The sequence below is a fragment of the Trachurus trachurus genome, assembly GCF_905171665.1.
Source record: "Trachurus trachurus genome assembly, chromosome: 9".
In the NCBI taxonomy this organism is placed as follows: domain Eukaryota; kingdom Metazoa; phylum Chordata; class Actinopteri; order Carangiformes; family Carangidae; genus Trachurus; species Trachurus trachurus.
This window is the reverse complement of record NC_139895.1, coordinates 18645830-18671162: the sequence shown is the minus strand read 5'-3', so window position 1 is coordinate 18671162 and position 25333 is coordinate 18645830. Positions and strand designations below refer to the sequence as shown.

Below are 25333 nucleotides of genomic sequence, written 5' to 3'. Positions count from 1 at the left end.
AGAACATCTGTGGACTATCTATCAAGTTGTGTGAATGTGATGTTGCACTGCTGCATCTCGCCTGTTTGTGTGTGTGGTGTGACATTACAAAGACCTCTTTTCCATGTTTTCTGGTCTGTCTCGTGTCTGTCTCCTTACCCCCCCCCCCCCCCCCCCCCCAACCACACACACACACACACACACAAAGACAAATATATACACAGCCCTTGCCGTCATCGCTGTAATGTGTGATTCACATCACTCAAGCCGTAGCTCTGCTGAAAGCTTAATAAGGTTAGAGAGTAAGTGCTGTGTGTTTGTGCCTACTAGCTGCTGCTGTGTGTAGGTGTGTTTGCGTGTGTGTGTGTGTGTAGAGTGGTGGAGGAGTGAATGTGTAGAGGACTGAGGTGACCATCTATCCTGTGGTTACTTGTAATTCAGGTGTTTTTTTCTATAAATCTCCCCCTCCTCTTCCTCCTCCTCCTCCTCCTCCTCCTCTTTTTATCCCTCTCCTTTCTCCTCCACTCTTCCTCCTTTCTCTCATCCTCCGGAGTCAAGTCGCGAGTTTCCGTCAGAGGAACAAGTGATCGCGCGCTTCCACCTCCTCCCACTCCTCCCACCTCTCCTCACTCCCTCCCCTTCCTGCTTTGCCGGGGCTCTCTCTCTCTCTCTTTCTCTCTCTCTCTCTCTCTCCTCTCTTTCTCTCTCTCTCTCTCTCTCTCTGCCTCTGCAAAGCATTCCACTCTGTCCCGATCACTTGCCCCCGGCTCACTGCTTTCCCTTCTTCTCTGTCGTTCAGTGGCTGTATGAAAGGAGCGCCGTGTGGTCACAGGCGAGGCTGGTAGAAGAAGTCAAAGCAGAGGTAAGCACTCTCACTCTCTCTCCCTCTCTCTTCTCTCTCTCTCTCTCTCTCTTCCTCCTCCTCCTCTTCTCTCTTTCCCTGTCTCTTCTTCTCATCTTCAGGGAGTGGCAGACATACTTGGGGGGCAGCTCTCAGATTTGAAATATTGCACCTTAGACTGCTTGATGTGATTGTCATCTGATTGTCATCACTCTCCTTCCCCTCACTCAGTTCTGTTGCCACTGTCTCCCTTTCCTGCTTCCCTGTGTTTGTCTCTTCTCCGTCTCACAGTGTTTGATACCATCTCCTATCTCCACCTCCCTTGCACTCTATCTACCAATATCTATTGCTCCCTGTTCCAGTCTTTCCCTCTGTCTGCCTCTGAGTGAAGTGCGGCGCACACAGCGCTGTACATCTGTTGCGTGTCATTCTATGCTGCAGATCAGATTTCTCATAAATCCCCAATGTGTTTCTTAATTGTTTTGACTATATTTTCTAATTCTACCATTTATCTGTCTGATTAAAAAAATCTCTGTCAGACCTGAACAGAACATTTTTGTCAGATATATTCTAAATTTAGATTCACAAATACACAAGAAAGCTTGAGTGGTTTCACCTTAGAAATGACTTCTCCACTTTATGTGCTGTTTTATTCTCATGAAACCTCACTTTTTCAACATTTAAGCTGTTTCTCGACAGCATTTTCAGCATGAGGCACAAATGGAAGCGGAGAAGAGGAGTCAGCGAGAGTTTGGCCTTGATAGTGATTGGCTGTTTAATGGAGATCTATGGTGTAGGGAGTTACTGCGCTCCAGGCTCTGTCACAGAAACATACTTACACTATTACTCTTTTGTCTTAGCCAGCAGTTTGTGTTGGTTATATATGGAGCACAAGTGAGCGCTGAAAGGTTCGAATTAATGTTAGTGTTTTAGAGAGACGGCACTGGTGGACATGCGTGTGTGTGTGTGTGTGTGTGCGCGTGTCTGTCCACTTTACACTTGATCAAGGCTTGCATGCCAGTAGCTCTCTGAGAGTGTGTATATGTATATTCCTGTGTGCCTCTCCACTTGAGAGATGGAAAGTGCTTAAGTCTGTTTGTATTTATGTGACCACTCATTCTGTCTCCTGTCTTCTCTCTTCATTATCATTGCTTCTCCACCTTTCCCCTTTTTTTTCTCTCTTTCACCATCGGGCCGGTCTCTTCACTCTCTCTCAAATCCCTCTACTTTGTTGCCTCTCTCTCTCTTTTTACCTTTACACTCTCTCCTTTTTCCCGCCTTCACTGCCACCTCACCCCACCATCCTCCCTCCTGCAGGTTGTAAAATGGATTCTCCTCAGTCAGAGTCATCAGGGGAAGGGCAGAAAGCGGAAGAGAACAGAGCCCAAGGTGAACTACAAAGAGGTAGGAGACACTCTGCCGTAAGGCCTCTGTTTACCTTCCCTCTGCTCTGCTTCTAAATCTTTGTAGTGACTCTTTCATTTTTTAGAAATCTCTGTGTTTCTTTCCTTTGGCTTTTTTCATTTGTGAAATAGCTGTGATTCGTAACTTGTACAGTGTTTTCATTTGTCTGCCAACAAAATTATGTTGATGCCGCGTGTCTGCAAAGACAGACTACCCAGTGCTTATTTAAGTCTTTGTTTATGTTGCGCCCTCCGCCCACATATTTAACCTTTTAAGAGCTTGTATACATCACATACCCTCTGTTTCTGTGTGTGTCTGTGTGTGTGTGTGGTCATGGTCAATGTGAGTGTAGGATGGTGTCTGTGTTTGTCTGGGGGGAGGAGTTGGTGAAATACCATTTGGCCTCGACATTCAGGGATTGTATCTGGCCTTGAACCTTTGTTGCATCCTTCCTTGTCTTCTCCTGCTTCCTGTCACTTTGCTCTGTTTACCACCAAATAAAATTAAAAAGTGTCATGAAAATGAAACAAAAAAAAAAAGGTGGTTTAGTGTGTGTATGGTTAATTAGGGCTCTCCGGGGACGGCTAATCCCCTCCACACACTAATTGACGTACACGCTTGCACACTCGCCTGCATCATTAATGAACGCACACTGATCTATAAACCACAGAGGGCCAGAAGTCATTAAAGAGAGTAGAGCATCTTTTATATATCACTTGTAATATGCTCAGACATTGTAGCCAGAAACATTTACAAAAGCCTCTCATCTTTTTGTGCATTGCATTTTATAGCATGAATAAGTTTGGTAAGTGCCCCTGGGTGGATGGAAAAATAAAACACTCATTCATTGCCAAGAATAATATGTATATCCAGTGACTTTTTATGGGTTTAACTCACTTACTTTAAACATACTTGGCTTTCAACAGATGTAATGTAAACTTTACTCCCTTAGTAAAATTATACATTTCTAAGCTGTACCTAAAATTCATAAAAGCTCAAGTTAGGACATGATTTCTCTGTATTAGATTACCTCCAATTCCTGTGTTGTAATTTGGAGCACACGGTGAATGAAATGCCTGTGGAGTCTGCAGCCAGTGCAGCCCCCTTCAACCACCTGATACCTACTGGCGTATGTACACACACACACACACACACACACACACACACACACACACACACACACACACACACACACACACACACACACAAATACACTTACTTCTAAGGGGCAGCAAAAGGGCCCCTTCCTGTGGGGGGGAGAGAGTGCTGAAATCAGCCTCATGAAAGAATAGCCAATTACTGTCCACTTGGCCATACACAATAGTGAGAAAGAGGAGGGAGGGACGAATGGACGGACGGATGGAGCGAGGGAGCAGGGGGATGTAGGGGCGGGGGTGTGGGAGGTCAGCGTTTGAAGTTACACCATAAAAGCCATCCTGAAAGGAAACACGAAGTGACCCATCCTCCCCCTCTCTATCCACCCCTCTCCCCTCTCCTCCCTGCGGCCCGGCCCTCTCCTCTCTCCTGCTCTCCTTCTCCCTCCCCTCCCTTTGTTTCTGTGTACAGAGAGTGCCCCATGGATGGACCAGGTGTATTTTATATCACTCCTTCATGTACTTCAAACGCCAAACAGCCCAATTTCTACTCAACCCCTCCTCTCTTCATCTACCTCTCCTCCCTTTCCCTTCCCTCTCTCTACCAGCCTGTTGCAAGGTGATAAATCACTCAGCAGACCCGATCGGCAAAGCAGGGAGAAAAAATAAAAGAAACATTGGGAAGGCGGTTAAAACATGAGACAGGGAGGTAGAAGGGGAAGAAAAAGTTGGGATGAATCAGAAATGAAATGGTACAAAGAGGTGAAATATGAAAACACTGACCATAAGTTGAATTGGAATGGAAGCATATGATGAGCTTTAGTGGAAAGATATTAAGGGAAAGGAAATGGCAGATGATATGTAAGGAAAGAAGAAACAGATGATGGTATGACTATGGAAGGGAGGGAGATAGAAAGGTAGAAAAGTAACAAAGTGGTAAAACAGGATTTTAGGAGCTGATGATTGAAGCGAGAGCAACACGAGCGGGTAGAGGTTCGTGGTTGTGAATTCCAGTGAGGTTGTCAATGTGTTGCGGACATTTAAGGAAATGAAGAGTGGAGTGGATTTTTGAAGAAATGAGAGAAGCACACGAGAGACTAAATATTACAGGGACTGGTCAGATGATGTAAGAGCGGTTACTGTAGGAGGAGAAGAAAGAGATGGTGAGAGAGGGAATAGAGAAGGCAGGCCTTTTAGTGGGCAGGAATTAGGCTGAGCCAGGGTCGAATTTAGCGCTAATGACATCATGGATGATTAGGGAATACACACACACGCGCACACACACACACACACCTATAAATGCACACACTGGTAAGAACCAGACACCCCCCACAGAGCAGCCCAAGATCTGGTGAATTTAATAGAGCCAAAGTTTATTACCGACTTCCCCTCGTCTTTGTTTCTGTGTAACGTTATTGATTCACGAGCATCTTGGCGTGCACGTCTGACTTAAGTTTTGCGTACACATTAAACTTGAAGGTGCACGTGCGATTAGCGTGCGTGTGTCCAGTGCATGTAGAGGGGTCTGTAGAGGGATATTAGTCACGGCCTTGTGGTAATGGGCCTCATTTTGCTCTCATTTTCATCTGCGGTCCCTGTAATGAGAGGGTCCGTCTACCCCTGCTGATCAGAACAGGAAACCCTGTAGGGGGAAAAGCGCCGAGAATAGCGTGAGACCCTGCTTAACTTTTCTGGCAATGAAATGCTGCTCTGCTCTTTAAAGATGCAGTTTGTTAAGTTGTAATTGCCCTGAGTTACATGCTAATCAACGGGACTCCATGGCAAATGCCTCAGATGATCAATAGGTATCGTTATATGCCTAAACCCGTCCGAAATCCTAAAGAGTGCAGCTTCTACATGGAGTGTGTTCAGTATACCGTCAGGCTTTGTAGCACAAATGGCCAATTGAATGGGTTTAATGTCTGGCAGATCCAGCCAGGCCAAAATAACATTATTTCAACTCTCACACATACAATGGAAAAATATAAACTGCATTCTGGCCGAGTGAAATTATGTTACTATATCACCTCCATACTTTAAGCCTGCACAGTTGTGTCTAATTTCTTTTTGCACCAGAGCACAGTGTGGCACACAGGAGCACCTTTCATGCAGATGTGATAAGATTCTGTGTATAAAACGTGTTGACATAGCTCTTCCCTGGATAAACAAATCCGGGAAATTGTATAATCCTGAATTCTTGTCATTCCTGCTAAAATTGTTCTGCACCACGCTATTTTTAACTTTACGCAGCACGTCTCTCTGAATCTAAGTCTGCACATTTACAACATATTCTAGAATAAGAGTAACTGGTGGACATTGCGCTCATCATTTTTTGGTGATTTAGTCTTTTTAATGCCTCTTTCAACTTTAAGTGCACAGAGTAAAACAGTATGACTACACACACACAGATTGTGCAGGGTGGCATCTGCCCGTGTGCCATGGTAACTTCACATATGCAGCAGAATAGATGGACGATGAGTCAGCCTCCATCTCAGTGTCACACTGTCACCTTATTTGCACCCACATGGCAATCTGCACCCTCCTGGTTGATGGATTTGGCTACTGCGAAAAACACATACTGCCAGGTTTGTGTTTGTGGCTGAGAAAATGTCAGCAGCATCAGAGGAGTCGCCTGTCTCGATACAGCACTTCAGTATATATGAACATTTTAAGAAGTTAAAAAGATGCAGTTTAGCGATTAAACTGCTTCAGTTGACTCAGGAGAAAACGCTGGCATTGAGGACACTGCACAGAGCAGATATTATTGTTATTGACGAATCAGTCTCACCGCAAGGTCCATTTAGTGGCTGTTGTGGAGCTTTTTGCAGATGGAGTTCACCCAGTTGTCACGATATTGCACAAATTGTAATTTCCATTTTTCTGAGTGCAGTACTCATATCAAATGCTGCAGATCAGCTCCTAAATGGACCTTGTAGTGAGATTGTTTTTTCAGCTGTTGTTTCCAAGGTCAAATCTAAACTTTCAGTCTCTGTTTTTGTAATTTTTTTTTTTTTTCTGTTAATGCATCCAGTGGCAGAAATGATTTTAACACTTGTAGCTCTTGAGCTAAGTGGTTCAATCAGACATAACAGCTCTGACGTTTTAGACTTTGATGTTTTCCCTCATCAGGTTTCAGAGTCTTTTTATTCCACTGTACATTACCTCTGTCCTGGGTGTGACCGTTCCTTTTTCATACATCCCCACCTCTCTTTGTTCATCCCTGCCAGCTTTTTGCCACTCTCTGTATTAATGAAAACATTAAACTACACTACTCTCAGGAGCAACCCTAAAACAACCTCAATAAGAGGACATGTCGCTCCTCTAGCTGCACTGGTATAGCATAAAGGACAGAGATGCCAACTTCTATTTTAGGAGATAATGTAAACCCACAGAATTAAATGGACTTGAGCGCTGACTGAAATCCCCCTTTGTTGGGCGCTGAGGTGCGATGTTGATGGTTTGGACAGGGCAGGTGGAAGTGGTAACTGGAGCCGCTGTGGGAGAGTAAACAGTAGGGGAAGGCATGATCAAAAGCCTCTTCAGTTGGGTGGAGTTTGCAGGTGGCGCACATTACTCTGCCATAGTGGGCTTCTGTAAGTAGAGTGATGAGGGGGGCGACCAAGTGGAGTAGGGTGGAAATTGTTTCAGTCTGTGTCTTTTGGCTCTTTCTCATAGCTTTGATTAAATGTAGCTGGGTAGAGGGGGATTGTTCATAATTGAGACTGAATTTAATCCTTGTTTTGATACAGACCTGAATGATTTGTGTAAATGTAATGAAATGCTGATCATAATACGAAAGCTTGAGAGGCAAATTACCCAACAGTCTCATCTGTTTTTCTCCTGTGGACTCCCTCTTCCTCTCTTTCTGTTTGTTTGGAGTTTGACCAGGACCATGAAATAAAGCATATCCGTTTAGTAATGGAGTTTTTATGCCATCTGTGTTGTTGTTGTTTTCTGCGAGAGGACATCACAAGAGTACACGCAACCATATTTGGCAGCTCACACTCCACCTCTGAGCAGTGCTGATGAGGACACATCACACATCTGGTTTTCCTTCATTTCTGTTTTCCTATCTCCAGCACACCTCTGTCTCCTGGTTTATACTGCCACGATCTCCCCTTCTTTCTCCTCTGCTCTTTCTGCCTTACACTTTTTCGTACTTTGTCTGTCTCCCTCTTTCTGCTCCTTTTGTCTCTCTGTGATTTATTGGCAATGAATCAGGGATGAGGGAGTATGCCGGAGGAGAGATGGGAACATTCAGGGAAATGGCTGTTTCCGGCCAGACTTCATCACATCAGGATGGGAAATGGTTGGAAGAAAAGTGTGTGTGCATGTATTTTTCTGTGTGTGTGTGTTTCACCATCATTAGACCAATTGGGAACCAGCTAAGAGCTTCTCAGGTTGAGCTCTGAGAGCCTCAAGCATTTAATTGTCTTTAATGAAAGTCAGACATGAGCTTTGTACACACACATTATGGAAATTAACAAAGTTCATGCAAAGGAATTTATCCTCTTCTTGAATTTGGATATTTAAATGGCAGTTTGACTAGGCTCACCTAATAAGATTACAGATGTTGTCATGGACAATATTATAGAAGGCATGGTTCACTCTTTACGGGTCTAACTCATGTTAATGCTGTGTAGCCCTTACCCTGTCAAACCTGCAGTTTATGGTGAGGGAGGATTTTGTGTGCACCTGCCACACAGGGAGCTGTGCTCCTGAGGAGGGAGGTGCATGTCAGACTGGTTTCAGGTGAGAGGTCGAACAAAGTGCAGTGGTTGCATTGATTCTCTGGGCTGTGGGCCCAGAATCTCTGATAACATCTGGAAGCTGAAAGCTGAGGTGTTCACAATTGGAATATGGTTTGCTAGGTAAACATTGTAAAATGTGGCGACTGTGGCTGCTTTTTAAAACTTGTCTGAGATGTTGAGCTCGACAGGTGGTTGAATTAAATTTCCTTAACAGGTTGTTGGGACTTTTCCTTAGGTCCATGAGGATTTTAGAAAAGGAGGAGCTGCCTGAAGCTATGGCCAGGCCTTAGTGCGCAGCCAAAAATGAAAGAATGAATGAATATGGAGTTCACTCTCCCTGGTGTGAACAGTTGGACTACAAGCTTGAGAAATCATTGCGTAGAAGCTGAAAGTGGAAAAGAGAAAACACAGCAGTATACACTAGTGTCCACTTTATTATCACGTTGACATTAACAGATTGACCTACAACTGCAGCAATGACACAGCACATACTGTAGCTGCAGAGGAATAGATGGCTGCATTACTATACAGAGATGGTCTTCAAGGCTCAGCTCATGAGCTCGGACAGAACGTGAGTGATAGTGAAAGACCAATCATACATGTAGGAAGACAGAGACAGAAGGTGAATCAAGGACATCAAAAGAAACAGATGAAGTGGATAAAAAAAAACAGATCAATAAAAGTATCATACTGGCTTTGTCATCTTCTGCAGTATGTGTTGTGAAAAGTGCTGAGTAGGAGGAACAGATTGTGTGGGAATCAAGGGATCAGTGTGGCAAACAACTGCTGTTTGATTCACACTTCTCTCACACTAGCTCAGCTTCAATAAGCTGTTGATCGACGACGATGACAACCAGGCTTTTCACTCCACGTATGTGTCTGTTTGAATAACACTTAGAGTCTGTACATTTTGTGTTGTGACAAAACTGATGTAATAACCCATAAATCCAATAAAAACTTGCACTGAATGTATACACAGCTGTGTGTCCACATGATCCTTTGCACTGGTAACTTCTACTCTAAGTCTTCCTCCACTATATAAGACTCTGGAGTTCAACCTGCAGAACTCATGCTGGGATATGACAGGATGTAACTGTATAAACTGACTGAAAGCAAAACACACAATGTCTTTAAAAGCGTATGTGACCGATAGAGCTGCTATCTGACAGATGTCTCATGCTGCTGCTAGATTACAAAATCTTAGTTATATGAAGAAAAAAAAAATCTGGTTGTTTTACACTCGATTTCGTGAGTTTTATTTTGTACGTTTTAAGTTCAGATGGAGCGTGAAAACAGTTTTCCCTTTTGAAAGGTAGTAAAATGCAGGAAAAAAAAGAGTGAGTTCGAAGAAAATTAAAATGTATGTTAATTTATGTGCTGGAGATGAGAAGATTTATGTGTGGAGATGGGGAGGAGGAGAGAGAGGAGATGGCTCCATTTGTGCTGTGTTAATGAGGGAGAGCAACACAGAAAGAAAGTGAGGGGGAGAGAGTGCCAGCGTGTATTTGTCTCATTTATCACTCAGCAGCAGTTCTGTTTTCGGGGTCATTTGAAGCTCACAGCCTGTCTCATCTCGTCCGGGGACTCCCTGTAGTCTACGTGAGTGCGTGTGTGTTTGTGAATAGGGGGGATATAGTAAAAAAAGAGAGGGGTGTAAAGAGATCACCAGCCATGGTTGATGATGCTGACAAGCTATTTCATTGCAGGCATATCTGCTCAGAAATAACATTTAGGCCTTCATGACTCTCTTAGGAAGGCACCCATGCATGCTCACACACACACACACACACACCTATGTACAGACACACATATAAGGTGAGGCAATGAGTTGCAGTGAGGAGTTTGGGGGTGAGAGTGAAGGATAGGGGTACAGCGCAAGAGTAACAGCAACACACTTTTTACTGAAGTGGTCAAAAAGAACACACAAACACACACACACACATAAGCACACACACACACACACACACACACACACACACACACACATAAGCACGCACACGCAACCACACACACACACATGCATTCTGAATCCCAGAAGCATTTGAGTGTCATTAAAGTGCAGCTGTGTTTGTCTTTCCAGCACACATGGAAAATGCATCAGGGAGTGAGAGCGAGAAGACAGCCTGCTGAATATGGCCGCCACAAGATGTACAAAAACAAGCGCTGCACTTTGTCACTCGCACAACTACGCATTGTTCCTTTTGGAGTCCGCTCAAGCACAATTTTAGGCATTCAGGATAACGCGGTGCCATAAAAATGCATTGTAGCATGGAGGTCACGGTGTTAAATCCAGCAACAGTTGAGCAAAGTATTTAGTGTAGTCATGTTCAATATTGGGCTGGGCCGTAAAAATGGAGCTGCTTTTTTATGCTGTTCACATAAAACCTGATTTAGGCGTCACCTCACAGCTTTCATAGGTGTAGTACGTAATGTTCGGGTTTTTGTGTGTGTGTGTGTGCCTATGAATGCAGCATGCTGAGTGCTAAAACATCTGTCTTTCCTGGTAATGACTTGGGAGCCAGCAGCGCCCTCAGACAGCCCTGACGCAATTAGCCTTGTCAAAAACACACACATTTACAAACGCACGTATGCACACACAAAGTTAATGTCAGCTATATGGGGGTTGGCCCATAGAGGCTGAGCATAATAGAAATTCCTGCACATTAAACCAATATCTAAGTGTCTAAGAGATCTGACGCTGGATTTGGGGGCACCTTGTCTTCATTTTTTTTTATTTGCTGAGATCACAGCTGAGATCACTGTGATACTTTTTTTATTTGTCTCAAAAGCAGCATCAGTTTTCCTTGACTTGAGGATAGATTTAAAAATAGCATAATTCTTATGTCCACCCTGAATTTATGTATTTTAAAGACAGGAGTCCTAAGGCTAACAACTAACAATCATGTTAATTTTTGATTAAATTGCTGAATATTTCCTCAGTTAATCATTTGGTTTCCTAAAGAAATGTCAGAAAAATGTCAAAACAATACCCATCACATTTTTCAAAATCCTGAGGTGATGTCTTCAAAATTGATAGTTTCGTCTGAGCAAGAGTTAAGACATGTTCATACTATTACCACCACATTAGATTTTAAAAAAAAAGCCAGAAGGGAACTTTTGCCTTTTTTTCTTGAAAAAATTAAGAATTATTCATTTCAAAATAGTCGTCAATTAATTTTCGGTTGATTTGTCTAATCCAAAGACACTCAACACTATGACCAACAAAGTGCTGTAAAATGTCAAGACATGCTAATGATGAAGATGTTTTCTCACAGGGAAGAGAGAGATGTACTGTATTTCCCACTGCCAGGGGATGACAACATAGAACTACTGTTAATACTAGATTACACCAGACCTCTGGAAACGTTAAGACAGTCAGACAGACACATGTAAAAACCATTCAGTTGATGCCAACAGCCATACTGCAGGCGACAGCTTCAGCTCGTAACACACCAGTCTGGGATATCATATGTTGCTAAACTGGAAGTGGCCTTATCATACTGTAGGAAAAAAAAAAAAGATGGATTGTCTTCTTCCTGGGGTTTTAATGCAAATTATACAACAAGTAGTTCCGACCAAGCAATCTGATTGGTCAATAAGACATTTAGAACGTGCTCAAATCAGCATTACAGCACGGCTGACTTATCACTGAAAATATTACTTCGCCATGTCATGTTGTTTACACGGGTCATTCCATGAAATCGGTAACTTTTGCGTCCCCAAGAAGTAATCAGTCATAAAATTATGATAACAACAAATTAATATGTAATTTAAAAATATAACATTACCATGTCTTCTCTCCTTACTATAACATCAAATTAAAGTCAATTAAATATAATTTTAAATAATTAAAATTACTTTTATGCTGATGAGGGTGAGGTTTTTGGCCTGTCCCTCACTGTTGTTGTTGTACGTCAACAGGACTTTTTATATGTAAAATGTTGGCAAAATGTTAAAATGTTCACATTTACATATTGTTATAAGTATGATCTTATTGTAAAACAGTGTTTTTGGTAATAATATATATTAATTATTATAAATATTTACCAATTTATCGGTGTCCCCTGATTTTATGTCAACCCTGTTACCCTAACCAAAAAACCCTAAAAAAAACAATGGTACATCCCAGATTTGACATGATTGACAGGAGTTTGCATCATCTCTTACCCAGGATGCTAACAGCTCAGTAACAAGTAGCTTTCTCTCATCTCTTATGTGCTATTTTTGATGTTTATTCAAGGTTGGACAGGGGGGGACAAGCATACAACGTCAACCCTGTTACCACTTTTTAACATATAAATCTAAACAATTTTCTATTTCTCATAATATAATCAATATCTACAGGTAATTACCTTTCAAAGCACATAGCTTGCCCTTTAGCTAGCATTTATTTCAGCTAGCAATGGGCAAATTAGCTTGAAATAGTCAACCCTGTTACTGTCAACCCTGTTACCTTTGCAGTGTAGACAATAGAATGTGTGTCCTGTCATCTATTACTCTTGTCAACCCTGTTACCATAACTTCAACCCTGTTGTTGTCATTAATTTGATTAAAATGTTTTTAAAAAATGGTATTTCAACTGTTACCATTATAATTAAAACTATATAGACTATATATAGAAAAAATTCTCAATAAACTCTAATTAGAAATACTGTATATTGTAAAGTTTATGTCGGTAACAGGGTTGACAAGATTAGGAAAACATTAAAACTGTAATAAAATATGGAATTTCACAGCCTGAGATGGCACAACATCATTTCTTGTCTTTTTAAACTTTCTTTGATTCCTGGCTACTTAAAAAACAGCAATTAAATATAGTTTAAATTTTAACTTTTCAAAGTTGAAAAGTTACCGATTTCATGGAATGACCCACACATCTCCATGGCAACATGGACTTTTCCCCCTTTTATTTTGAAAAACGTCATTTATTACTCGTGAAAATAAATCACAAACTACATTGACCTCCTGTAGGTTGTTCCAGAGACGTTCTTGGTTGTTCCTGACAGCTGCCAAAGTCACATTTATAGAACAATTATGTTATTTTATTTTTTGTTATTGTAAACTTCCCCGTTGCAGCCGAGAGGATTGTCTCCCTCCCATGTGTGTAACGTTACAAAGTCGGAGAGTTGTGATCGCGGTGAATATGTTTTTTTAAATATGGCCTGGAGCTGAATATTTCATTGGATAAAACGGAGGTGATTACCTGTATGTTTCTCTCTCTCCCTCTCTCTTGCTTGCGCCTTTTGGGCTTTTAAATAATCTGGAGTAATCGTTTGGCTTTCTCTATCAGCTGTGTCGGCGACACGGCGCTATAACTTCATTTACATGCAGAGTTTGCGGTTGTAGAAGCTACATCTGTGAAAGGAAAAAAAACGGCATCTTTGTAACTTGGGCGAGTTTGTGCAGTGTTGATTTAGTTCGGGAAAGTCCGAGACCGCGTTAAAACATGAACGTCTGAGCTCAGAGTTCACTCATCTGGGACTAGAAAATCATTTCTGTTGCTAGGTCGTTACTAAGGTTCGGACTATTTGCTGTAGAGGTGAACTAGGTTCCATTACACATAGGAGTCTACTGACGTGACTGATTGTGTTTCAGTTATTAGTCAGACCCCATTTATTTCCATGGAAACGGGAAGCACACTCGCAAAAAACTTTAAATTTTGAGAGCAAAACGTCCATCAACATGAATATTTATTTAATTATACGCTTTATTTTGTTGGTAATTGTTGTATAATCGCAATATTACCCTCGAGGGTGTGCTTAAACGTAATTTGAGCACTTCGGTGATGCTTGCGGACCTCGGCGCAAGCGCCTCGGTCCTGACCGCATCACCGTCGTGCTCAAATGACGTTAAAGCACACCCTCTCGGGTAATATTGCTTAAGTAAACAACAGGTTTTGAATTTCTTTCCATCTGTTTTTCTGTTTGTGATGCAGTTTTTTTACTCCATCTCTTCTGTTTCTGTGGTGTCCTCTGTCATTCTCTAATATCAGATCCCCTTTTTTCTTTCTTTTTTCTTCTTTTGTGTGTGTGTGTGTGTGTGTGTGTCTGTGCAGCAGATATCTGGGCTTAGTCCATCCCACATACCTCTGTCAGCTCAGACTGCTTAAATCCAGCTCACCCAGAGTTCACACAGGAGACAACACGCATCTATACTCCACACACAGGAAAACAAAGGCAGACAAAGATGCGCCTTTATGTGTCTCATGCTTGTTACCTTGGCTCACACGCATGCAGAGAGACGACTTTGACTCATAAACCCCAGGAGAATCTGTGGAGTCTCTTCCTGAACATGACCTTTAATTTTCATGGCTCCACTTATGTCTCTGCTCTCTCTCTCTCTCTCTTTCCTTTCCGTCTTCATGTTTGACTCTGTCTGCCAGCGCCATCCCCATCTCTCGTTTCCCTTGTTTTCTCTCCCGCTCTGGCTCAATATCTCCCTTTCTCGGTGTATCTTTCAACGGCAGTAGATGTTATCGTTCCACACTGGAGGTCATCACCGGTGCATGTTTGTGTTTTACCCCTATTATTGTTGTCATCTGGCTCAACCCGGCTTGAGTGAACAAATCTCTGCTGCCTGTGTGTGTGTGTGTGTGTGTGTGTGCTGACATTTAAGAGCCTAACTGCTTCAAAATGGCAAGGCAGAATTGCCAACATTCAATACTATGAACGGGCAAAAGTTTTTTAACCCTTTGTTTTTGTCTGTCTTTGTAGTCCCTGCGTCCATTGTGACCTTTGTAGCTCAGCAGACGCCACTAATAATATTTATCCTCAACCTTGTAAAGGAAACTGCTGTGTGGCTGGTAGTCACTGTTGTTCTCTCTCTCCCTTTTTCTTTTTTTTTTCCTCCCCAGGGATAATATTTAACCAGGACCCCTAGGCTGCTCTCACCCTCCCAGGATCAGGCCAGAACAAATGACTTGAGGAAATTAAACCTGGGTGCTCTGCTATTTTCAGCCTTAGTCACATTTCATACTTCCGTACCTTGTGTGTTCAGGGAATGAGCAGTTAAGTATCTGTGAGATAACTGGGCGTACTGTGAGAGTGTGTGTGCATGTGTTTGTGTTGAGCATCAGGGCTCCACTAAATTCCAATATGGTGATAAATTTGGATTGAGACATTAGTATTTCCCTCAGAATTTTTCTGTTTTTGGCAGGAAGAAAATACCCTGAAGCAGGATATAGACATCATAGGACACTGAGAGTCTGTGGTGGATTATTATGCGTATATTTAGAGAAAGAAATTCTCAACTTCTACAAAATATTAATAACCAGGGAAAATAATATGATTTAAATTCAAGTTCATTATGAATATATGCTGCAGTTTTTTAAAGCATCTGGAATTTATAGCTTTTACAAACATTACTCATAATAAAAATGTTTTTGTAGGGATTATTTTCAACTGCAGATCGGGAACTCTAATGGGTATTGACTGCACCAGGACTTTATATGCAGGTCCATGTCCACTTTAATCAGGCAACATGTCAGTCATTCAGTTGGTTGATGTGTTCTTAATTTCTTTTTTTGACAAATTCACACATAAATATTTAATCAAATGTGGGTTTGTTAGTTTTTTTTTTTTACATGGGATGTATTAATAATATCACAGGCTTTTTCCTTCTGATAACTTTTTGTTATGCTTCCATCATTTTGTCCATGTGCCAGTGCACAAAAAAAGCCTGTATGCTTCTGTTCCCCACCATCCCCTTCTCCTCACCTCTCTCTTTGTCTAAGCTGACGTCCAGCTGTTTGGATGTGTCACTGGAGTACAAATGCTACAGATTTCGCTCTCTCACACACAAACAGCAGTGTCTTTGTTCCAGCTTTGTTTCAAAGGCCTCTCTCTTTTTATGGCAAAGGGGCGATGCTGTGGCAAAACACTGCTGCGACTTGGGTACAACCCCCACTGGTCGGTTAGGGCACCAGCATGGAGGGAAGTTGGATCTAAGGGAGCTTGTTATACCCTTCCAGCAAAGGTGGCAGGTGAAAAGGACAGTGCTGCTGACACAATGAGGAGGAGGCCTGAGCTTGTTTCTGCCTCCCCAGGACAACAGCAGCACAAGAAGTGCCAGGAACTGTCCTACAGGGGGAATTGTGCTTTCCAAAATTGGGAAGAAAAAGATGAAAAAAAAGGGAGGCCTATCTGAAATGTGCATGTGTTTGAGGAGTTGTTTGTGTCTCCATCGGGAATTGAACAATGGATTGTGGGAGGAGGAGGAATGGTAAGGGGGAGGCGAGGGAGGCATCCACTGGAGACACTTAGATTTGTGGCTTGCGTCAAAGCATGGACTGCCAGAGATTAATTAAACGTCCCCTGTTTTGGAGGTGTGTGTGCGTGAGTCTGTATTGTATGTGTGTGTGCGTGTGTGTGAATGAGTATGAGTCAGAGCAGTGTTGAGTAGGAGAGAAAACATGTTAATTGTCTCCATGATCAATGCCAAATTGCAGGAACATAGAATATTGCATGACAAACGCTTCACCTTCTGTGGCTTCACAAAAGAAAGAACAAAGTGTTGAGGCAGTAAAGAGAAGCTACCTGATGAGCGATGGAGCACATCCCTGTTGTGCATGTGGCTACTTTCACACCAGTTTTGTGTAGGTACTGTAGGTAGGTGTGCATGTGTATGTGTATGTGAGTGTTTGCCTGGCTTATTCCCCTCTCACAGTGAGTAGTTTTTCTTCCCCTACCGCCCGGGTCAGCCGTGTATGCTTTTTCAGCTTAACCCCTGATTCGCAACCCCACTGTGACCCCAGGCTGCCTTTTGATTGGCCTGAGACTGTTGAACTTGAAGGCCAAGAAGGAAGGTGGGTTAACAGCGACCAGGGGGGCTACCCATCATAACAACCAGCAGCTGATTAAACACACGCTCACAAGCTCGTGCACACAGACACACATGGGCGCAGTCTGTGTGTTAAGTCTTAGGTATTTATAGAAAAACACATCATATCTTCATGTAGAGCACAAACTGAAGTTGTCCTGTGCGCCGTACATCCTCCAAAACATCCAGCGCACGTGACTAACAGCATAAATGAGGCACGCACACTTGTTTGCCAAAAGGGCTCTGCTGATTGTCAGTGTGTTGTAAGTGCTGTGAATATTTGTACCCCATAATATTCATACTCAAGCTGGTAAACAATGTGGACACCATGCCTTGTTGCCAGCGCATGAGATACAGTGATGAGACGATTGATCCCGGCAGTTGTCATGATTGCAAGGTCACAACTTAATAACCCTTCTGTCTCTTTTTCTTTTGTCCCACTGTGTCTGACTCTCTCAGACACTCTCTATACGTTTTGATTCCTGATGATGATTAGGCTCACGACTGATTGCAACAGCCTGATACACACACACAAATAGAAAACGCACCCTCATCCCACTCTCTGAAGCTGTTGTGCTTGTTGATTAAAGCCATTTTCACAGTGAAAAACAGAAAATGAATGTTTGTTAATGATGAGGTTGCAAATAGACGGTCTGGGCTTCAGGTCATCGGATAGGCCACCTGTCTACGGACTGGTTCGCTACCTGTGACATCATCACCGCACTGCAACAGCAGCAGGTGTGACATCATTTGGAGGAGATGATAGCACAGAAGACGGCTCCATTTCATAAGTTGAAAGAGTAACATGTGACTCACAGATAACCTTTCAGCATCCCCTCTGTGTGTGTGTATGTGTTTTCTCCAACCCATTACCCGAAATCGGTTCACGGAACCTATGATGTCAGCGGGCTGTTTTATAGTGTATTTTAGACCTTGTGAAGCCAAAAGATTGCAGTATCATATCCCCACAGGGATGAATTCATTTATTTTTAGCCACTTATCATTCTTACGCGTTTTATATTTATAGGGTCATCTCGTTACCACACACACACTTTGGGAGGCAAAGCTACTGCTTCTGTGTGAGGGGGGCTGCCTCTTATCATGCAGCCATGTGGTGTGATAATTAAATACAGGCATCTGTTTCTTCCTGGCCAAGGTAGTAACACTTGGTTGGCTGCATAGAATCAGACTCTATTTGTTGCACTCACACCGGTGGAGGATTTTTTTTAAAAAATCTTTTAATATAAGCACTACAGTATATATGGTACAAAAGAGAACTGAATTACCCTTTGCCAACATTTAATACTCCCGAGTTCCGAACAGTTTCTTTACATCATTTGATTTCCTTTTTTTTTGCCTTTTTGCTCACTATTTTATTCCTGACCATCTGTCGCGTTTTGTTGCGCATTTTAATTCTGTGCAGCTGTATAGAGCAGTTACAGGCTAATTAAAAGAGTAAGTATTTGTGATGCTATTTATGCTGTCATGGCTGTTGAGAGAATCTTAACAGCTGCTTGGCGTACTGTTTCTCCTCAAGACCCCGAGCCTCCCGGTGCAGTTTGAGAAGATGGATGTTTGAGCTCTTAAATCAATTGTGTAAAAAAAAACATGAACAAAAAGAGATAAAGGAAGCAAGGAGTTGTTTTTTTTAATTGGGGGAGCGAGGCGCGCAGTTTAGACCAGTGGAATGAATGAGTGAAAAGGAGTTGGTATGGAGACAGTCATGGAGACACAGGCAGAGGGAGAGAGAAAGAGAGGGATTTGAGGGAAAGAAAGAGTGAAACCTTAGTACCTGAGGCGGCGTGGGCTGAGGCCTTTAGCTGCTGGTGCCAGAATGTGTTTTTACGAGCCTGTGGTCAGACAGAAATAAAAGGCAGCCGAGCGGTTGAATGGCATCACACACACACACACAGTCACGCACACACAATCATGCACACACACGATTCAATGGTCTCTCAGAAATCACAGTTTGGTTTTATAATGTCACAGTTATTCAATGTCTCCAACCCCCATAATGCAATGTGATTGAACAAGCAGTACACTCTCACCAGTGGTACAGGGGTAGGGAGTAGGAAGAGAGGGGAGGCCAGGGAGGAAAAGAAAGCATTAGCAACACCTCTGTATTCCTTTTAATGGCGCCAAGGGCAGAGAAAGAGGTTCTCTTATGTTCTTTGGAGACATTATATAGATTTTATGGTCAGTTAGTCCTGTCGTTGACTTTTTACACAATCCCTTAGGTGCCATTTCTTTCTTTTTGTCATCTCTCTTCCTCCGTCTGTTATCTTTTCCACCGTTTTCTTTCTCTTTTTGCGTATTTCACCATTAACCAGCAACTTGCATTGAGCTTCACTTCTTGGATTATCATAACAAGCAACCACTTAAAGCTATAATGCATTGCCAATAGTCCAGTGAGAGTAGTGCTTAAAAAAGACAGAAAAAATAGGAGTAAAAACAAGGCATGTTTTTGTCTGTGTATGTGTGTGTGTGTGTGTGTGTGTGTGTGTGTGTTGAAAATCAGCCCAAGCTGAAGCTGAAACAGGCAAAGGCAGTGATGATTCAGTTAGCAGGGGTTATCTGAGGTACCTCTCGCAGAGATGTGATGGTAAATGCTGAACGACCACTTAAGATTGCAAGAGGCTAAAAGAGGTTGAGTTCATGACCCTGTTTAGCTCCGAGGACGTGAAGGATAGATTAACAAAATGGAAATATTTCAAATTGGTCTTGTCATTGCATAATGGCCTCTGAAAAAGGACACGGGCTCGCTCTCCTATGTACTATACAGAACGCAGAGTGGTACTCTGTGCCGTTGCCATGGAAATACTGAACAAGTGATGGATTGTTGGAAAGGCACAGGAAAAGATTTTAAGATTTACAGTTTTGTTTTTCATTTGGACAAACCTCGTATTCTACACAATCTCAGAGAAGGAAGTGCAATGCAGGAACAATTTATGTACAACTCCGAAGCAATCTTTTGTTGTATCCTGATCAGTTTTATCGAGGGAAACGTCACAATGAAGCATCGATGGATTCTTTGAGCATGTGTGTGTGCTTTTGTATGTTCTCGTGTGTACATAAGGTACAAAAGGCTAAAGAGCTTTGATTCATTTGGTGCTGTACAAACATGTTTGCAGCAGCAGTAGCATGACTAATGTTGCTCAGTCCCATAGTCCCATACACCCACACATATGTACTGACTGACACACACACACTCACACACACACACAGATGCAGAGACACACACACACAAAACAAATATAGCTGCTTCCTCCTTTCGACTCTCTCTCAAACTCTAAATTTCCCGGTCACATGGGAATACCATTCAGCTATATATTGTAAACTTTATTTCATTTATAGTTTGTGGTGGACATCACATCCTGTGTTTACAATAGCTTTGTTTACTATTTCATTGAAATGTCAGTCAATGTAGCAAACAGTCTATATTTGTGTACGCACACATTTGTGTCATTGTTCGTTTGTCGAGGTTTAGAGGTCAGTGTGTGACGGGGACATTTCAGCAGCATATTTCCCAAAGGTCCTTGCAAAGCCCAGCTCAATATAGAGTTGGTGTAGCCAACCTGTTTCAGCGCTTAGTAAGGAGGTGGACTATATGAAATATCCATATTAGACTGCAGACAGTCTGAGTGAGCGTGTGTGAGAGAGAGACTCTGATCGGTCATTTTTACAATTAGCATTCCTCAGCTTTTTTCCTGTGGCAAATTCTGCATTGTCTGTGTCTGTGTGTGTGTGTGTGTGTGTGTGTGTGTGTGTGTGTGTGTGTGTGTGTGTGTGTGTGTGTGTGTGTGTGTGTGTGTGTGTGTGTGTGTGTGTGTGTGTGTGTGTGTGTAACTGAGCAGATCCGCTCTCACATGAATCGTTGAAATAGAGAGGAATATGTTGTCCCCTTCAGAGGTAAAGTGCTTTCAGCACTGTACTATTAAGGGCTATTGTTAGAGTTACCCATGACCTGGTCATGACATGGGGTTGTGTGTGTGTGTGTGTGTGTGTGTGGTGGGCTGTTTGTAAATGTTCATGTGGCGTTCTTCAGGCTCTACCCCTTAATAAGGGAGTACTCAGCCATGGAGTTCACCTTTTCCCCAGTAATTGCTCTCTTTCTCCCTCAATCACTCTCTCTATACACACACACACACACACACACACACACACACACACACACACACACACACACACACACACACACACACACACACACACACACACACACACACACACACACACACACACACACACACACAAACCCACTTACCCTGAAACATATTTTCACTCACATGGACCCTTAAAACAGTTGTTGATACACACATTAGTGATGGAAGAAGGATACAGCTTTATTACTGGGTATTTTTTTTATTGTTTCCTAACAGAAGAATATAAATATATTTACAATAGTTGGTGGTTCTACAGGACATCATAGATAAAGGCGCAGTGACAGATCAGCATTAGGTCAACTTCCAGGCATTAAATCAAGAAAGCTTGCCAGGTTTTAAAAAATATTTTCCCCTTAGCTGACATAATGTACCTCATTTTCTCTAAATGTAATACGTTCTCCAGCTCCCTGAGCCACATTTCAAATGTAGGAGCCTTTTCAGATTTCAAAGATTGTTAAATTAGCTTTCTTGCTAACAATGTTGAGAGGGAAATAGTCCAGCCCCATGACTACAGTACTTTCCATGCCATTCAGATTCGCAACCCCAAACAGCACAGTGAGTGGGACTGCTTTAAATGGTTGGTTAAAAGCCTTAGTGAAAAACTCAGTAGGATACAGCTTTTACTTGAACTCACAATTCTTATGATTTATTTATTTATTTTAACATTTATACATTTGGCAGGTCTAAAAAAATACAGACACGAGGCACAGTGCTCACAGCACATATCATGGATAACACACGGTTATGGTGGATATTTTCTTACATTGTACATTACATTGTATTGACCAAATGTATAATCAATCGAAAAATTAATTTACAGTAAGTAAATGTACATTTTATATAAGTATATTGTTGCTGTTGATTTTTATGTTGGCTGTTGATGTCAGTCTCCTCACCATGGAGATGTTACATGTGATGAGTCAGATAGTCATGTTTGTGTCTGTGAATATGTCGACTCTGTGTGTGTGTGCGTCAGTGTCAGTGTCAGGATAATAGCAACAATATAATCTGATTTGTAATGTATCATCATCGACCAGGAATCTGGTTTTGGAGACGATGGTACAGACGTATTGATTCCCACCATGAGTACATACAGGCACAAAGGGACCTTATTGTGAGAATGGCTGGCTACGTGCACTTCAGTGGTGTGTGTGTGTGTGTGTGTGTACTGTTTTAATGCCGTGGATCCCTAACTTTTCAAAGGGTGGGAGAGTGAGAAGGATCATGGGTGGGCCCCAAAGAGACCCTTTAGAGATGGAGACGCCACTTCAGAAAACACTCAGCCTGCACAAAATGGAGGGAGGAGGGAGATGGAGGGAGAGGAGAGTCGATAGAGGGTGAAGGGAGAGACTGGATATCAGATTTTCCATGGAGTTAGATGGTCATCAGTGTTTGTGTATGTGTGTGTGTGTGTGTGTGTGTGTGTGTGTGTGTGTGTGTGTGTGTGTGTGTGTGTGTGTGTGTGTGGTAGTGGTGGTTGTGTTTGATTTGACCGTTTGCCAGCTAGAGTCTAGGTGTTATTCTCTTTGCTCCAACAGCTACATGCTGAAATACTTCCTGGTTTTAGGTCAAGTATTTCCCAGCAGCGCTAAGGAGGTTGTTTACCAAAGAACAGCTTTAAACGGAGAGTCTCTTTCCAAAATATATATTGCACAAATGCATTTACTCTGCACTTGCTGAATGTGATTATACCTGAACAGAAGAGTTGTGTCTATGTACCTCCTCCTCTGTCATCTCCTCTTTTTTCCTCCTCTCTCTCTCTCTGCTTCACTCAGTCACACAAACACAGACTTCATACCTATTTTCACATTCGTCTCCACGGGGCCTTCAGCCATTAATTGTGTCCCAGACTGGGACCAGGGAGAAAAGTGCGGCTGGGAGTGCTGGGTGTATCTAGGAGAGAGGCAGGCAAGGCTGGGCACAGCCGTCCCCGGAGGAGGAAGTCGCTCTCTCATATCGCTGCCCACATCCATCCGCGGAATAATCGTCAAAACTCACCGCTGAGTTTTTCGCCGTCCCTGAAGATGTTAGTCATCAGAAGGAAATTGTTTTCTTGAGGTTTACCTCAGGACAACACAAACAACACATGTGCTATTAGGGAAGCAACAGCGAGGTGTTTCCTATATCCAGAGAATCTTTCTTCTTTTTTAAAATTTTTAGTCTCTGTCTTAGTCTCAATCAGAGATTTCACAGCAGTCTTATGAACTACAAAGAATAATTGTTCTAAAAGATGACTTTTTCTTTGGCAGTGTGAGTCCCTGAACAGTGCCGTTGTCTTTGTTTTTCTACAATCGCGCAATATCAAAAAAGACTACTTTGTTTCTTTGTTTCACTCTCTCTCTCTCTTTCTCTCTCTCTCTCTCTGTCCTCACTTCCAATCATATTTTCCCTTCTTCTGTCCTGTTTTGTCTATTTTGTAATATTTCCCAGTTGTACAAGATTCACTTGGTTTACCATGTTTATTTAATTACCATTTCAGCTCCGTTTTTATTATGCTACCATCTCCTCCATTTTGAAAAGCCACAGTAATTGTGTAATGTGTTTTTTCATTAAACCTTCTCCCGTGCAGAGATGTATAAAATGAAATGAAACTTATGGAAAATAATGTTAATGAAAATGTGAGTGGGCGCACAGTATGTGAATAATTTTGCTAGTCTTGATTATTTTTGCTAGTTTAGTAATTCAAACTGCTGGAGTAGGAAAGATGAGCCATGTTATTGTGTGCGATGTCTCAATATCTTTAATGAGGGACCTTGTATTAGTCAGCATTATTAATCTCATGAATTGTTTTGTCTCCTCCAGTTGACGCCGGAGCAGCTTGTGATGCTTTTGGAGCTTTTGTTAGAGGAACCAGCGCTGAAAGTGGCGACGATGCGAGCTCTACAGAGAAACTACAACCTGCAGAATCAAGACGCTGAGGTAAACCCCCCCCCACACACACACACACAAACACACAAACATGTAAGCATGTGCATCCAAACTCTCACAATCTCCTCCAATAATGAGAATTAGAAGGTTTCCTCTCTGTTCCCTTCCCAAGGCACGGCGCATAGTAATTTGTAGTAAATTCTGCTGTAATAGCAGCTCTCCTCTTTACAGCCGCCTTCACTGACTCAATCCCACAAGTATTTGCTTCATGTTTTAGTGCCGCAAAAAAAGTTCTTAGTTAATGGCAACTGCTTTTGTGAGTGTTTTGTGTTTATGTCTGTTTACACACGCTGCTGTGTGTGTGGACAGCTCCTTACTGTACAGAGCCTGTTAACTCTCCACGCTAACCTCCATCATTAACCCATGGCTTGATCTTGAAAAGACAAATTTGATACATATTTAGGTTTTTACAAGTTTCTATTAATTCTATGAGCTGTTACGTTGGGGCAGTAATGTATATAATGGGGCTCAGATGTTGTGCTGTACAGAGCCAGCTGGGTGGTTACTGTATTGAATCCAGACATGTGGAGTTTCAATTAAGGGAGTTTTTATTATTTACCGCCCAACACCACATTCAGGCCTTTTGTTCTCATGAATAACAACTAGTGCAGCTAGTTGTCTACTGTATATTAATGATATGCCTGCCAAGTGCCAATTTATTGGCTGGAGCCTGAAAGTATAATTTGATTCTTTAAGTTTTTGTCTTGTGATCGACCCCACAAGCTGAGGTCACTCTGCGTCTGGCCTTGAGTCCAGCTTTATCCTCAGGCCTCTTTAGTCGTTCTTCCTGGCAGATGAAAGCAGATTCTCCTCTGCAATTTCCAGGAAACAACTTTCAGTGTTTTCTAAAAATACACCAGGCCATTATGCACATAGTCATTCATGGGAAAAAAAACACACCTACTCACACACACACACTCACTTACACAAACATACACACAGCTGCACACACCTGTATAAAGGCAATGGTCCAGCCCTAATGTTAGTAATCTCGTCCAGAGGAGGTTAATCACCTACGTCTCTCCTTATAAATGTGGCCATTTATTCTCCTCTCTTTCTGTCTGTTGCTATTTTTCTTATTTTTTCTGCCCCCTTTCTTCTCACACAGCCTCTCTTTGTCTGCACAGCATCCTCCTCAGAAGATTGATGATTGATCTGTTTAAAATTCTTGGACAAATACAGGACTGAGTGGCATTCAGCCTCCGCAACCTTTCGCTGTTTACCTCACGGTGTATGAGAGATTTTTCAGAGTGGATGGATATTGAATTATAGGAAAGATTTTGATGGTTTGTGAAAGGTGGTTAGTGATATGTAGACTCAGAATGCAGAGAGATATGCCTGATCGATCGCCTGAAA

The 25333-nt window shown here is 42.2% G+C and overlaps 1 protein-coding gene across 1 annotated transcript in view; it reads left to right on the top strand.

Moving 5' to 3' along the window:
- The window catches only part of aopep (aminopeptidase O (putative)), a 71476-nt gene that overhangs the window by 34413 nt on the left and 11730 nt on the right, over positions 1-25333 (top strand). The window contains exons 13-15 of the mRNA XM_083979270.1: positions 779-841; positions 2138-2224; positions 23852-23968. Of these exons, the coding sequence (XP_083835396.1) occupies positions 779-841; positions 2138-2224; positions 23852-23968 (267 nt within the window). The remainder of the gene's footprint in view (positions 1-778; positions 842-2137; positions 2225-23851; positions 23969-25333) is intronic.